This window comes from Schistocerca serialis, chromosome 4 (genome assembly GCF_023864345.2).
Source record: "Schistocerca serialis cubense isolate TAMUIC-IGC-003099 chromosome 4, iqSchSeri2.2, whole genome shotgun sequence".
NCBI classification, from domain to species: domain Eukaryota; kingdom Metazoa; phylum Arthropoda; class Insecta; order Orthoptera; family Acrididae; genus Schistocerca; species Schistocerca serialis.
In genome coordinates this window covers 5,961,464-5,978,554 of record NC_064641.1, presented here as the reverse complement: position 1 = coordinate 5,978,554, position 17,091 = coordinate 5,961,464, and the positions used below count along the sequence as shown (strand labels likewise).

The following is a 17,091-nucleotide window of genomic DNA, read 5'->3' as shown; positions in this document are numbered from 1 at the left end:
GTTTCCAAATGTCCACTGAGTGCAGTTTGCTCCACCATGATTGCTCACAAAGTATTCAAAATGGAATAGCATTCACTGAAGGCAGCAATTCCCATTAGGTTTCATGCTGATTGTCATTGACAAGGTGTGACATTTGTCTCCGGTCCCCACCAGCTAGGATGTCTTTATGGTCACTGTTCTTATGCCATGTTACATGGTTGTGAGTGGTACACCATTCCTTGTAGACACATTTGGACAATTCACGTTGACACACAAACAAACTGGGCAACTTTGTTCATAGTATGGTCATCGGTTTGTATAAACTCCATATTTTCTTTCTGCCATTCTGTCACATATTCATTATTGGTCCATTTTTCAGTGTTTACTCCATTAGACTGATTAACACATACATACCACATCACTGCATTGACTTATGTCAGCAGTGGAGGGTAAATGATTGCTTAGTAAAAGTTCTGCACCACCTATAGTGTTGCACAGTGAACAGTTTGCTCTTTTAAGAGGATATCTAATATTTTTGCAGTGAGCTAATAAGATGCATAATACTTGGCTTGCTATTTCTTCTCTCTCTCTCTCTCTCTCTCTCTCTCTCTCTCTCTCTCTCTCTCTCTCTCTCTCTCCCCCCCCCCCTCCCCCCCTGTTTTCAGTCAACTGCAATTGACATAACTCCACATACTGACAAAGCACTTGGAAAACCAAATGTTTGAAGTTGGTTAAGTGATGTGCAAAAAACATCAGTATTCCAGCATCCACTTTCGAACTATGTCATTTTCTCTAAATAAAATTGCATTAGTGTGGTTTCTAGGCCTTGTGTTGCTTTTAAAAATAATTCCTAGGCATTTATTTTTTGTGTGGCTAATTATATGTAACAAACTTAACATGTAGTAATACATACAAATAATTTTTGTAAAAACAACAATACATGTCACATGAATACAGGATCAGTAGGCATTACTGAAATCATCATAATCTAGCCCATATCTGTAAAATAAGCCATTACAACATGTTTGTCCACAGCGTGATTGTCTATTCAGATGAGCAGGAAGGGATAGGAAGGAAAGGCAGAGAAAATTGCCTGTGTGTCACAACTTTATTTTTTTATTTTACCAAGATATTTGTCCGATGATACTGATATCACTGGTGCTTCACTGATTCTGTAATCTTGTGAGATTTCTAGACGTTATCTTTCACTTTCCTGTAGAGTGGGTGCTGCAAACTTTCTGACTAATTATAACTGTGTATCAAAGCAACAATTGAATCCGTATCATTGCTGTTCCACTCAAAGCACTCTGAATAGTTCCCCATAACTGCTGAAGCCTGCATTCATTTGAATCTGCTTACTGTAGTCAAGCCTTCGTCTCCCTCCACAAATTTTACCCTACAAATTTATCTCCATGGCCAAACTGGTGGATCTTTTATGCTTTTAGCCAAGCTGTGCAACAAATTTCTTTTTTTACAAAATTCGATTAACTATTTCTTCATTAGCACAACTGTGCTGCAGAATGGAAATTCCTTCTGGAGATATCTTCACTAATTATTTGATCTATCAATCTAATCTTCAGCACTCTCCTGTGGCATCTAATTTCAAAAGCTTTTATTTTCTTCTTGTGTGAATTGTTTTTTTCTCAAGACACTTTGACCTTTGGAAAAATTTTTCTAACATTTAAATTTATATTTGATGTTAACAAATTTCTCTTTTGCAGAAATATTTCTCTTGCTACTGTCCCTCTACATTTTATGTCCTCTCTACCTTGGTCGTCATCAGTTATTTTGCTGCTCAAATTGCAAAACTTGTCTATTGCTTTTAGTGAATGTAGACATAATTTACATAACTTAATAATGGCTATGAAATAACAAAGTAAAATTAATCTTGGTAGCAGAATAAACATTACAGAGTAATTTTAGGGGAGAGTTCTCCAACCATGGTGGTACTACTATCTTTGCGAAAGAGCAGATAAATTTCTGCATTGTCAATACAGAGGCTAAGATAAGATAAGATAAGATAAGATTCTGACCTTCCTATTATTAAATTGTCGGAATGTATTTCCATAATTATTAACATTTATCTCATGGAAATCTGTCAGTCTCCATGTGCAAACTACCGCACCAATATGTTAAATATGATGCCAGTGCTTTGTGGCGATTGCAACATTTTTTCAAAAGACAGCAATGAAAGAGAGATACTTTGATAAATGTGACCAACACATTCAATGTGATCCTCACAATATACTGCCCAGCAAGATCAACATTTTTGTACAGATTCATCACTGACCAAACATTTATCACGAATAAAAGCTACAAATTCAGGGATTGTAGTTGTTAGGGGGCAAAATTGGAAAAGCATTTTCATTCAGAACAAGGTTGACAGCTTGTACAACAGTTTTAATAATTTCCTTCATAATTTTAATATAGCATTTCCTAATGGAATAAAAACATTAAAATCTTTGAACAATACTAATTGGGTAACTAAAGGCATACAAATTTTCAGTGGGAGAAACAGATTTCTGCAGCACTGTTATAAAAATATAGAGAAAGTGTACAAAAGAATCTATGATAGAGAAGTCAAAAAGACTAAAATTATACGGAATGACAATACTATAAGATACTCAACATATAAAGAGATCCATGTGGAGAGATATGGAGAAAGAAAGTTGTAGCTCAATACTAAAATGAAAGAATGTATCATTAACACAAAACAGCTCCAAAGCAACAGATCCAAACTCAGTTGTGAAAAAAATTTAATGATCACTTCACTAGCTAAACATCACACTCATGTTAACTATGAAGTACCAGTCCCACATTCTCCTGTAAATTGGTGATCTCAAAAGCCTCTATGTAAGCACATGAAAACATAAGAAAAATTAAATCATTAAGTAATAAAATATCATTTGGCCTTGATGGAGTACCTGACTTCAGATTAAAAGCATGTGCTCACCACATAGCAATACCATTGGTAAAACTTTTCAGCCTCTCTTTAGAAACTAGTTTCTTTCCAGATGTTCTGAAAATAGAAAAAGTTTCACCAAAGCTAATAAAAGGTTATTCTGATAAACCAAACTACTGATTGGAGTCACAGTTAAGTTCCTTTTCAAAAATTCTTACCGTCCAACAACACGGTTTCAGAAAGTCTAAATATACACTAATAGCAATTTTTGAATTCTTTGATTGTACTTTGAAATTGTTCAACCAATACAAAATACCTGCTGATATTTTCTTTGGCCTTCCAAAAGCCTTCAATATCTGGGACCACAAAATCTAGGCGTAACCTGTGTAGCACATAGCTAGTTGTGTTCATATCTAAAAGACCATAAACTTCAGTATGAGATTAACATTCTGAATAAAACAAGAAACAATTCTTTCCTTTCACGTGAATTTCCTTCTCATCCTGTCCAGTAAGTCTTTCCCGAACCGGGATTCTGGGCAACTTTTCCGAACTCTGTCCCTTTCCCTAAATCTCTCCAGCCCTTTTCCTTCACTCCTCTTCCTTTCCCTTCAACCCTTCTGCCAGAAGAAGGAGCCACTGGCTCCGAAAGCTCACGTACGTGAAACTTTTTTTTAAATATGTGTGTTCTCCTGCCACTGCGTGGCGACTTGAATTTTTAGGTAATACAGTCAAAAATTGATTATTTTTTGTTGGAATAAAATACAGTGTATTCAGGACTCTGTGTTAGTACTGCTACTATTCTTGATTTATGTAGATGACCTTGTCGAATGTATGAGAGCTCCCAAAAACATAGATGATGCCTGCATACTCCTCGCTGAATCCAGCCCAGAAACCTTGCAGTCAACAGTAAAAAGTTCTATAAAAATACTTTCAGAGTGGTTCACCAAAATCAAATTCATTGTAAATACTGTAAAAACTGTATGTGTCAACTTTCATTTATTTCTACCAGCTAGCCAAAAACAAATATTTCTACCATCTAGCCAAAAACAAATTCACTGTAAATACTGTAAAAACTGTATGTATCAACTTTAATTTATTTCCATTATCTAGCCAAATTTATATTCAAGCAAGATTAAAAGCTGATCCTTCAGAAAATGTGTCACAAATTTTTTTGCATTTATGGGTTAACAAGACTTAAAATGGGACATACATTTCAGTAACTTGTTAAAGAACTCTCATCTGTGTTTTACTAAATTCATAACACATATCTACATTTGATTCTTTTACTGCACTACCAGTTTCAATTATAAACAATCCTGGCACCATTATCATCACAACTGGACCATTAGTCACAAATACAGTTACAAAAATAAAATGTAAATGACAAGAACTGTAGTACTTACAAAACTCAAACAAAAACATTTTACGTATTTTGTTTGAGTTTTGTAAATACTACAGTGTATTGCTCTTGTCATTTATATTTTATTTTTGTTACTGTAGTTACACTTATGGCATCTTCAAAATTTTGTTCAAGTTTCATGGTCCCTACATTGTGCTTCTCTTGTCATTTACATTTTATTTTCATGTTTGCAGTTACACTTCTGACTCATACTCCAATTATGATGATACAGATACCAGATGGTGGCTTATAAACTGATAGTATAATAAAAGAACCAAATACAGCTTTGTGTTCAGAATTTTGTGAAAAATATTTACACTTAAGACTTCTGCCTGAAGCAAATGTTCTCATCTGTGTGCTATGGTGTAGGAACATTTAATTTTACAACAAGCAAAACAACAGTACAGCAGGCATACTATTCACAGTTCCACTCTGTGCTCTGATGTGGAATCATTTTCTGGAGACACTCATAGCATAAATGTTTTTAGCACATAAAAAAAAAGCCCTAAAGGTAATTATGGCCTTAAAAAATTGAGTCTTATAAATTTCACTTTACTGAGCTTAATGTTCTGAATGTTCCATGCTCACACATTTACGAACCTGTCTTGTTCACCACGGACTACCTCCTGGATACAGGCTGATTACTCCATAACAAGAAAGCAAACAAATATTGTACCAGAGGGCAATCAAATATACACCAAACTCGTTCCAGAACATAAGAGTATACATCGGTGATACAGAAGCTACCAGAGGAAATAAAAATTGCTAGGTATCCAATAATTTAAAAAATGTTTCTCGTGTGTAAAAGAACTTCTAATATGTAAAAATAAATGTTAGTTAAATAATTATTGATAAACTTAGACTTTAAGAATAGGTACCTAACTTCAATTTGTCTGTCCTTAAAAAATTACTGATAAAACTTCAATTGTAAAAATACGCACCTACTTATGTTCACTTCTTTTTTGCTGGTACTAAACACAACTACCCCATTTTGGCCTGCCCAGTATTAGTTGTACAAATATGTTCTATGATAAAACCAGACCAATAAAAAAAATATCAATCAAAGTGCTTCATTTCCTAATCTAATTCCCTCCTCACAAACAGATTTAATTCAACAACATTCTGTTACCATCATTTTACTTTTGTTGATATTCATCTTATAACCTCTTTTCTAGATGCTATCCATTTTACTGAACTGTTCTTCCAAATACTTTGGCGTTCCTGACAATTACAATGACACTGACAAACCTCAAAGTTTTAATTAATTCCCTCAGAACTTAAATTCCCCTTGGTTTCATTCACAGTTTGCATCGGCCATTTATTTAGTTATGAATTTATTTCACCTGGAAAGATAAGAGACTCCAGGACCTCTCTTACTTGTAATCAGATATCCTACGCGAGTCAAAATTACAATTTGTATAGCATATGAGCAACATGCACTAATAATAATAATAATAATAATAATAATAATAATAATAATAATATACAAGAAGACGGCACTAGCTCCAAGATCTGGAAACTCAGATACCAAACCATCACAAAGAAAATCCATAAAATTCTCACAGAAATTATGGAATACAGAGAAAATTCCACGGGAATGGAAATGTGTGTTGATTCACCCACTCCAAAGAATGGGCGACAAGACAAACCCTAATAACCACAGAGGTATCTCGTTATTATGGGCCACAAACAAACTTCTCTCCAAGGCATTACTCAACAGATTAGAACCACAAGCAGATACAAAGATAAGTGAACAACAAGCACGCTTCAGAAAAGGAAGGTCCCGTACTAACGATAACCTGCAAAGGCTCCTGAAGGTCTCATACAACAGACACTTACAGACACCACATAGAAAATAAAATTTATGGAAGAAATCTCAGACACATTCAAGATACATACAGGAGTCAGACAAGAAGTATATGGAACTTGCAGAAATCATCTTACACCCAATCTGAGTATAAATGATTTGGTCATGCATCCAAATGTTGGACATACAGGATGTTACAAAAAGGTACAGCTAAACTTTCAGGAAACATTCCTCACACACAAATAAAGAAAAGATGTTATGTGGACATGTGTCCAGAAACGCTTAATTTCCATGTTAGAGCTCATTTTAGTGTCGTCAGTATGTACTGTACTTCCTCGATTCACCGCCAGTTGGCCCAATTGAAGGAAGGTAATGTTGACTTCGGTGCTTGTGTTGACAGGCAACTCATTGCTCTACAGTACTAGCATCAAGCACATCAGTACATAGCATTAACAGGTTAGTGTTCATCATGAACATGGTTTTGCAGTCAGTGCAATGTTTACAAATGCGGAGTTGGCAGATGCCCATTTGATGTATGGATTAGCGCAGGGCAATAGCCATGGTGCGGTACATTTGTATCGAGACAGATTTCCAGAACGAAGGTGTCCCAACAGGAAGACATTCGAAGCAATTGATCGGCGTCTTAGGGAACACGGAACATTCCAGCCTACGACTCGCGACTGGGGAAGACCTAGAATGACGAGGACACCTGCAATGGACAAGGCAATTCTTCGTGCAGTTGACGATAACCCTAATGTCAGTGAAGTTGCTACTGTACAAGGTAACGTTGACCACGTCACTGTATGGAGAGTGCTACGAGAGAACCAGCTGTTTCCGTACCATGTACAGCATGTGCAGGCACTATCAGCAGCTGATTGGCCTTCTCGGGTACACTTCTGCAAATGGTTCATCCAACAATGTGTCAATCCTCATTTCAGTGCAAATGTTCTCTTTACAGATGAAGCTTCATTCCAACATGATCAAATTGTAAATTTTCACAATCAACATGTGTGGGCTGACGAGAATCCACACGCAATTTTGCAATCACGTCATCAACACAGATTTTGTGTGAACGTTTGGGCAGGCGTTATTGGTGATGTTTTGATTGGGCCCCATGTTTTTCCACCTACGCTCAATGGAGCACGTTATCATGATTTCATACGGGATACTCTACCTGTGCTGCTAGAACATGTGGCTCTGCAAGTACGACACAACATGTGGTTCATGCACGATGGAGCTCCTGCACATTTCAGTCGAAGTGTTCGTACGCTTCTCAACAACAGATTCGGTGATCGATGGATTGGTAGAGATGGACCAATTCCATGGCCTCCACGCTCTCCTGACCTCAACCCTCTTGACTTTCATTTATGGGGGCATTTGAAAGCTCTTGTCTATGCAACCCTGGTACCAAATGTAGAGACTCTTCGTGCTCACATTGTGGACGGCTGTGATACAATACACTATTCTCCAGGGCTGCATCAGCGCATCAGGGATTCCATGCGACGGAGGGTGGATGCAAGTATCCTCGCTAATGGAGGACATTCTGAACATTTCCAGTAACAAAGTGTTTGAAGTCACGCTGGTACGTTCTGTTGCTGTGTGTTTCCATTCCATGATTAATGTGATTTGAAGAGAAGTAATAAAATGAGCTCTAACATGGAAAGTAAGTGTTTCCGGACACATGTCCACATAACATATTTTCTTTCTTTGTGTGTGAGGAATGTTTCCTGAAAGTTTGGCCGTACCTTTTTGTAACACCCTGTGTATCTTGAGTCACCTGGAATGTTCACTATTGGTGTTGTGTTGAACTACATCACAGTAGTAAAAATTTGGTGGAGTAGACTAACTTATGTTTAATTTGGGGTGGAACTATTTTTCCAAAATTTTGGGTTGCACGCGGGCAAGAGAGAGAGAGATGTCGTACATGGTGCAACAGTTTGTTCTTCCCACTTTACATGATCACCTACGATTATGCTAAGATCTTTTGCTGTTTCTTTGAAGTGAAGTATTGGAGGGACTGCCTAATGATTCTGTTGACCAATCAACTTTTGATATGATATAAAGACACTCTGTGACTTCTTAGGGTTCAGTTTCAGACCCATGTATCATGCCTGTCGTGATACTGAACAGAGATCGCCTTGAACCTGATATCGCAGCAGCAATTTTCTTAGGTCTGGCACTTGTATACAGCTGGATATCGTTAACATATGATTGGTAGTGACAGGAGTGAACACAGATGAAGTATCACTGATACATATAGTGAGAAAAACAATGAACTGAGGACTGAACCCCAAGTGTCTCCTACCTTCCAAACTTTACAGAAGCTCTCCTGAGAGGAAGTTTGGAAGGTAGGAGATGAGGTACTGGCAGAAGTAAAGCTGTGAGGGCGGGGCGTGAGTCGTGCTTGGGTAGCTCAGTTGGTAGAGCACTTGCCCGTGAAAGGCAAAGTTCCTGAGTTCGAGTCTCGGCCCGGCACACAGTTTTAATCTGCCAGGAAGTTTCGTATCAGCGCACACTCCGCTGCAGAGTGAAAATCTCATTCTGGAAACATCCACCAGGCTGTGGCTAAGCCATGTCTCTGCAATATCCTTTCTTTCAGTAGTGCTAGTTCTGCAAGGTTCGCAGGAGAGCTTCTGTAAAGTTTGGAAGGTAGGAGACAAGGTACTGGCAGAAGTAAAGCTGTGAGGGCGGGGCGTGAGTCGTGCTTGGGTAGCTCAGTTGGTAGAGCACTTGCCCGCGAAAGGCAAAGTTCCTGAGTTCGAGTCTCGGCCCGGCACACAGTTTTAATCTGCCAGGAAGTTTCATATCAGCGCACACTCTGCTGCAGAGTGAAAATCTCATTCTGGAAACATCCACCAGGCTGTGGCTAAGCCATGTCTCTGCAATATCCTTTCTTTCAGTAGTGCTAGTTCTGCAAGGTTTGCAGGAGAGCTTCTGTAAAGTTTGGAAGGTAGGAGACAAGGTACTGGCAGAAGTAAAGCTGTGAGGGCGGGGCGTGAGTCGTGCTTGGGTAGCTCAGTTGGTAGAGCACTTGCCCGCGAAAGGCAAAGTTCCTGAGTTTGAGTCTCGGCCCGGCACACAGTTTTAATCTGCCAGGAAGTTTCATATCAGCGCACACTCTGCTGCAGAGTGAAAATCTCATTCTGGAAACATCCACCAGGCTGTGGCTAAGCCATGTCTCTGCAATATCCTTTCTTTCAGTAGTGCTAGTTCTGCAAGGTTTGCAGGAGAGCTTCTGTAAAGTTTGGAAGGTAGGAGACAAGGTACTGGCAGAAGTAAAGCTGTGAGGGCGGGGCGTGAGTCGTGCTTGGGTAGCTCAGTTGGTAGAGCACTTGCCCGCGAAAGGCAAAGTTCCTGAGTTCGAGTCTCGGCCCGGCACACAGTTTTAATCTGCCAGGAAGTTTCATATCAGCGCACACTCTGCTGCAGAGTGAAAATCTCATTCTGGAAACATCCACCAGGCTGTGGCTAAGCCATGTCTCTGCAATATCCTTTCTTTCAGTAGTGCTAGTTCTGCAAGGTTCGCAGGAGAGCTTCTGTAAAGTTTGGAAGGTAGGAGACAAGGTACTGGCAGAAGTAAAGCTGTGAGGGCGGGGCGTGAGTCGTGCTTGGGTAGCTCAGTTGGTAGAGCACTTGCCCGCGAAAGGCAAAGTTCCTGAGTTTGAGTCTCGGTCGGGCACACAGTTTTAATCTGCCAGGAAGTTTCATATCAGCGCACACTCTGCTGCAGAGTGAAAATCTCATTCTAAATGAATCCATTCCCATGGCTGGCATGGAGTTGGCCAGGGGTACAGAGATGCCCTGCAAGCTGCCTGTGGTCGGGCACACTGCTTACAAGTCGCAACCAAACGGACAATTTTGTCATCAATCCCTGGTCAAAAAACATGTCTCCTACCTAACAGTTTTGTGCACAAAACTCCCCAATGGTCCTGGTGAAGAAGGCGTAGAACCTTGCGTCATAATATGGCAGATAATAATGATGATGATGGTCTGTGGGGTGCTCAACATCGTGGTCAATGCCCGTACAAGTCCCAATCTTTCCATTTCCAGTCTTGCCACTATCCTAATGATGATGAGGACTACAAGTTTTCAATGACAGAGAGGGTAGAATCATTTGGGAGTTAACAATGAATAAAAAATAACTTCAGAATGACCATCCAATCTTAACTGGAACAAAAATTATGAAATGAATGCTACTGTTAGGTTCTGGTTATTTCTTCGTAAAATAATAATAAATAACGAACAAATTCAAGTTTAACTCAAAAAGGATAACCCCTTCGAATGATTAAAAAAAGAAATGTCTTCTTTAGCTGATATGCATCAATAAATGAAGATAAGAAGAAGAATCCAGTAAAATGTAGTAATCACCTCAAAAGAAATAACATCAGTTAATGCTTCTACTAGTATTCAGTTCAAAGCAGTCAATAAAAATTTCAGCAGTATGATGAAAGTTATATATCTTTAAGATTCATGACCAGTAATTATAATTCTCAGTGTGTTATAAGATGCAAAGTTCCCCCAAATAGCACTGTGGTTCCAACTAAAACATGTTGTCATTTGGAATCTGTTCATGGCAAGGTCAAAGAAAAAATACGTTGAATTTATCTTTTGAAAGCACAATGAAATATTAAAATTAAATACATTTATGGTTCAAACAACAATAACAGTAAATCAAAAAGCAACTTTGGCTTCTTCCTTAGTCAGATATAAAATAGCTTAAGGAGATGCAGACTATTCAAATGCAGAAAATCTTTTTAAACATTCCACTTTGGGTGGCTCTGATCTCACTTCCAAATGATAGTAGCTCAGTACATCAGATATTTAGCAACCAATATAAAGAATGAACCAATTTATAATTCCAAACCATGCAAATTTTCATTACAAACAGATGACTCTAGCAGCACAGATGGGCTCCCATGATTAGCGATAATAATTCGGTATCAGCTTGAAAAGAAATTACTGGAAACTCTCCTTTTATACAGATCTCTACCAACACATAATACTGGAGTTGAAGCATTTGGTCTACTAAATTACTTGTATTATCTTGAGGAGATTAAAGTACCATGGGGGAACTGCATTGATATCAGTATCGACAGAGTGAAGGCCACGCATGGAATAATTAATAGAGCTGTACAGGTTATTAAAAATAGCATAAAAACTATTCTAGTAGCTACTGCCTGATCCATAGGAAGGCATCTGTTGCATTAAAATTATCCATCAGTTATAGTAATGCTCTTAATGTGACCATAAAATTTGTTAACTTCAAAAAATCTCAGCCACTAAAAAATCTTTTCCAAACAACTGTGTAAGGATATGAGAAATTTACATACATCTTTCCTTAATCATACTGGGGTCTGAAGAATGAGATGCATATTTTCTTTCCAGAATACAGTCCTGAACTGAAAGGTTGATTTTTTGATAGAAACTGACTATTTCAAGGTGCCTTTTTAGGTAACAGGTTTACAAACATCAATGAACTTAATTTAAATCTTCAAGGCAAACAAAGTAGGGTACAAACTGAAGACTGAACCTTCAGTGTGAAACTTTAATGGATACCACAAATGAAAGAGGTAATACGTTAGTTTAATTCATCAAGAAGAACAGTATGTTTGACCTTACGGCATTTTTCTAAAACAATGCCAGTAGTATATTATCTTGCCAAGGACCAAACAAAACAAAAATTAATTTTATTACATTTTGTCAAACAATAAATAATATGTTTTCACTCACCACTAATGGGCTGTCTCGGTCCATGGCTATCACAGTTTGTATAACAGTTCGTAAAACAGTCAGCATTATTTCTTTTATATCATGTATAGTGGTGCCAATGTCCGGTCGAAATAGAAGATCCATTATGTCACTGAGGATTTTCACGCACAGTTCAACCTGTCAAATAAAGATATGACTGCAATACAATTATGCACTAAACATGAAACTGTGACTGTCAGTAATGAGATTATGTTGCTATTTGGCTATTATGTGGATAGTGCTCCCAATAATTACTCATCAGTAGCAATGACAAACCACAATAGAAAACAGCCAGAAAACTTCAGTAACTGGTATTATTAAATGTGACACAGTAATCAAATCTCATAACTGACAACAATCCAGACAACTGTGGCGTTGAAATACAATGCATATGGAAATGCAGCTCTTATCTTTAGTTCCAAAACATTAAAAGGTTAACCTGCTGTGTAATGGCAAACATTTTTGTTTAAACTAACATTTTATAAAAATAATTATTCAAGAATTGGCTGTAACTTACTTTTTACATATACAGCCACTGATTTAAAAATGAAACATGAATAATTTAAAAAATTTAACTGAAACATACTGATACTTTTAACATACTATAATTTACTCTCTCTCTAAAGCTGCTGTCTGGTAATTACCAAATTTATATGTTGCAGCTTGGTAACTTTGTAAGTAATACTAATAATAATTCCACGTCACTCCTTATTTCACAATAGTGATAGTCACTATGTATATGTGCTACAGAAACTTTATACAATAATTAGCCAAGTTCTGACTTGTAAATATGCTTCCAACTAGAAGAGCCACCTAACAAATTTGTGTGCACTATGATTTTTATAGAAAATTAGCTCTATATAAAAATCCAGATCATACTCACCTGTGCCAGATCCTTTTTCAAGCACCTGTATGTAACAAAAACTCAGTTCAATAGTAATCTAACATATTTTAAAACCCTCTAATCACAGAATACACCGATCTACTCACTAACAATGGTGTTGGAAAGATACAACATGAACTGCAGAATTAACAACTCAAGATATTTTATATTTTTACTAAGAATGTGCATTGAAACAGAGAAAACCACACGCGCGCACCCACACACACACACACACACACACACACACACACACACACAGAGAGAGAGAGAGAGAGAGAGAGAGAGAGAGAGAGAGAGAACTTGCTATACATTTTAAATTGTAAAACCTCTCAAAGTTTATATCTGTGAATTAATTTATCTAAAATTTCAATGCTGCTATCATCACACATATCATCTTTAATTTTTAAAAAGCATACTTACAACATTTCCCATAAAGTTGATTAACTGTTTGCCAAGAATTTTAAAAGACCTCTATAGTAAGCATTTCACATAAAATAATATGGAGCACTATAGATCCACCACGACTGAATGCTGACAAGTGATGTGTGACCTAGATAAGTGAGAGACTCTAGTGTCAAAAGCCCCACACCCCTTTCCTCTCATTTACATACAAGCTTAACATTAAAGCAGGACCTGCAGCATTGAAAAATTTAGTTCTAATCTACCTGTTATTTGAATTATAAACAACTACTGCGATGATTTCTTTTTTTAGATTTTTGGAGTTGTAAAGAGTGCTATTAGTGACCATACTTTGCAATATGAATGCGATTAAAATTTTAAATTGAACGAAAAAGTTAATTAAAAGTGATTTACTCATTTCCATCCACTCTTTCCATATACATTCGTCTACCACCTTGAACACTAAACCTAAGCCTGCTAAGACATCTTGTTCTTAAAATGCAAATGTTCTGACAGAAGGAATTAGATGAGTATTCGTGTATTGTGGCTACTTGATCCTTTATATGAGCCTGCCACCACGATAAAAACTAAAATTCTATACCTAATAATTTAGGCACAGTGGAATATAAAACAACATATATATCCATAATACACTTTTGTTTCATTATCACCTAAAATAAGTGGTATATCAGTAGACAAAATCAGTTGTTATGGTCATCATGATACAAAACACAGTCAGTTAAATTTGTACTGCACTAGCACTATACACAGGTGTGTCATTTCTGTCACCATAGGGAATAACACGCTAGCTGGATAGTGACCTCTTCATACACATTAATTTATTTGCACATGTTCTGCTACCCAGCAGACTATCATCTCCTTCTTATAAGTTGTAGCTTAAGGAAGGTGTTCTCTGCTGGGAACATACTGAATGGTTTGCTGTGGAATCAGGATGTCAAGCAATATGAGACTCCACATTTTGAAAACATCTCACGAGATCCAGTGATTCCACCGTCATGAATATATCTGAATTTTAAGACAATGACCTCATTGTTCATTCAGAAAAAGGATATGAAAACTTGTCAAGGGCAAACCACGAAGCAGTTACTATCTAATGTAATCAGGAGATCAGTCTTTCTTGCACTCAGTTAAATCGAATATAATTGTGGGCTTCATTAGAAACTAGAGTTGTTGCTAAAGCTAGGTCTCAGTAAGGACTGATATTAGGACAACATCAAATGTTACAAGATTCATTTTTATGTCGTTCTCAAATGGATTTTTACTCATATGCAATTTGCAAGTGCCATTTCCAAAACTGGTAACTCAGACAAGAGAATACCAGCAACTTTGGACCAGTCAAATACCGCTGGGCTTGATGCACTGGATTGTTAATAGTGGCTAACTAGCCTCACCACAGAGGCAAGGAATGGAGCTGATTGTGTCGGCACCTGTCAGCAAGCTTAGACTCTCCCTCATGGTGAGTGGCATCTATATCTTCAACTCTGAAGTCTTTGTTAATCAAAATGTGTGGTACCCATAAGCCAACACAGACCACATGAAGGACTCATAAAACTGGAGCAGGCACATACTGTTGGTTCTTCAAGACTTGCATTTGTAGCACTCCAAGGTGCCCAGTGTCTTGAAGAACAATGGCTCCACATACCTCATATTTAGTAGCAAAGAGAGCTTGTTGCCCAAAATTAGACCCCAAAATCTTACTGAAACTCACACTCAGAACTGTGTCAATAAACTTTCCATAGAGGTAAAGGTTTAGACAAAAGTACGTAGCATGGTGGAAGTAAACAAACAGCCATGTGGGATTAGTCGAGGGGTCTAAGGCATTGCAGTCATGGACTGTGCAGCTGGTCCTGGCAGAGGTTTGAGTCCTCCCTCGGGCATGGGTGAGTGTGTTTGTCCTTAGGATAACTTAGGTTAAGTAGTGTGTAAGCTTAGGGACTGATGACCTTAGCAGTTAAGTCCCATAAGATTTCACACACATTTGAACATTTTTGTAAACAAACACTACTCTCTCTGTCAGAAATTAGAAGTCAATGTGCAGTACCCCTACACAAAGCACTTTAGCAATGGATATGACTGCCAAAGTACAGTCTGTCTCCATATAGTACACAGACCTTCAAGGGATCAAAAATATATTTACTAGGTGTTGTATGAGTAGGAAAGCCTGCTGTATAGTCACCTCCAGCACTGTCAGATTACCAATAATGGAATGATATTTCCTAAACTCACTCTGGAAGTGAATAAGGAGCTGTTTGTAATCGAGAATTCCCATAAGGCAGCTGTTCACTCTATACTCTTATTATATTCTTGTGCAGTTGGCACATGAACACCATACTAACAACTCAGGCATCTATGGTCATTCCCTGCTATCAGGTAGTATATTGATATAATTACTCTTGCAATGTCTTTAACTGTCCTAGTGAGATGTCAACATGGTATAACACAGGCCAATTCAGCTCTAATGCTCTAAAATGAACTGTGAAGTACTCCTTGTCCAACAGATCCTGTTGCTCAAGATGAACAGACAGACAGACTCATACAGCAGCACCTAAAGATGTCAGCTGCAGCTTAAGCAGTTGACATTACCCTAAAAAACAAATTATAGGGCAATGCTACATGAAAGGAATACAAAGTAAAGAAAATATTTAACAAAAACTCCATTGCAGGTAAGTAATATGTCATTTGGCTTCTGAAATCTGTCATTTTCCTTTCCAAACAAGAGAATAATCTGCCTTGTTAATGGAGAGTATATTCTTCACTGCAAATTCCTCAATAAATTATATTTTCGTTGTTTTTTATTGTCTTCATCGTCAAGAAAAAAGTTCATAACATTATATAGACCTCAAGATGTACATAATCTGTATTGTATGTTTTATTTGCAAAAAGGTGCAATATCAGTGTTTCATAATTAGATTTTACAAATCCACCTATGGAAAAAAAGACAGCTGAGCAATTTCATTTTTATGGTGTTCAGTGCTTACAGTTTTGTTTCAAAAATATTCATGGGCTAGTTTATCTTAGCTTGACAATTATCAATAGTGGTAACTTCTAGTAAATGTAAAGAAGTCAGTGTACAAAAAAGACGATTAAATTTCCATTCCGCATTTGACGCTCAAAAATTACAGATTTTCAATGTGTCAAAGCATGTTATGCTCTAAGGCAGCGTCATCACACAGAATATTTTATGTAGTTTATTTTTCTCGATAAAAAGAAATGTCTTCTTCTGTTAAAGAGCCATAAGACGGTAATGGCTAGCCACATATGTTGGAGTAACTGCAGAACACAATGGTGAAAGTGAATGTTATTTTGATTTCACCAACTTCTAGCCTGGGAGCAGAAGGTATGGCAATAGGTTGATGCCATGTTCTTTGCCTTCCAGAAGACATTTGATACATCTGCACTGTCACTCAGTAAATAAAATACAAGTTTACAAGACATTACACCAATAAATGACACTTTTTAATAATGGACATTTATTTTCTCTCCGGGGCTACCTGTTTTTGAGAAGTTTTGCTCTATTAGATATGTGATAAATTATTCTGTTTTCAAGCCACCACTGCCGTGTGGAAGTCTACATTCAAACTTTAAGTTTATAGCAACATACAAGGTGGGTTTCATAAACAATGTGACCAAATTCATAAATAATTTTTTATCAATGTATTTGTACAAATAGTCAAAAATTTTCGAAATAGCACCCTCCTGCATCAATACACTCCTGGAGGCAGTGTTTTCAATACTGGAAAGCCTTCTCTGGAATATTCTTCAGAGGTGGTGTAACACGAGCCTGGATGTTTTCAGTCGTGTCTCAATGTTTCCCTTTCAGTGAGGGGAGGGGGGGGGGGGGGACTCTGAAATTTAGGTCAGAACTGTAGGGAGGATGAGGAAGCAAGAAATTTGTGACAATGAAGACACTGTGGCTTCGTACGTTTTCATGATGCAGTTTCTACTCATCCTTG

The 17,091-nt window shown here is 37.5% G+C and overlaps 1 protein-coding gene across 1 annotated transcript in view; it reads right to left on the bottom strand.

Moving 5' to 3' along the window:
* Window positions 1–17,091, bottom strand: part of LOC126473544 (dedicator of cytokinesis protein 1) — a 420,590-nt gene that overhangs the window by 202,466 nt on the left and 201,033 nt on the right. Inside the window, exon 18 of the mRNA XM_050100670.1 lies at window positions 11,818–11,973. Within this exon, the coding sequence (XP_049956627.1) occupies window positions 11,818–11,973 (156 nt within the window). The remainder of the gene's footprint in view (window positions 1–11,817; window positions 11,974–17,091) is intronic.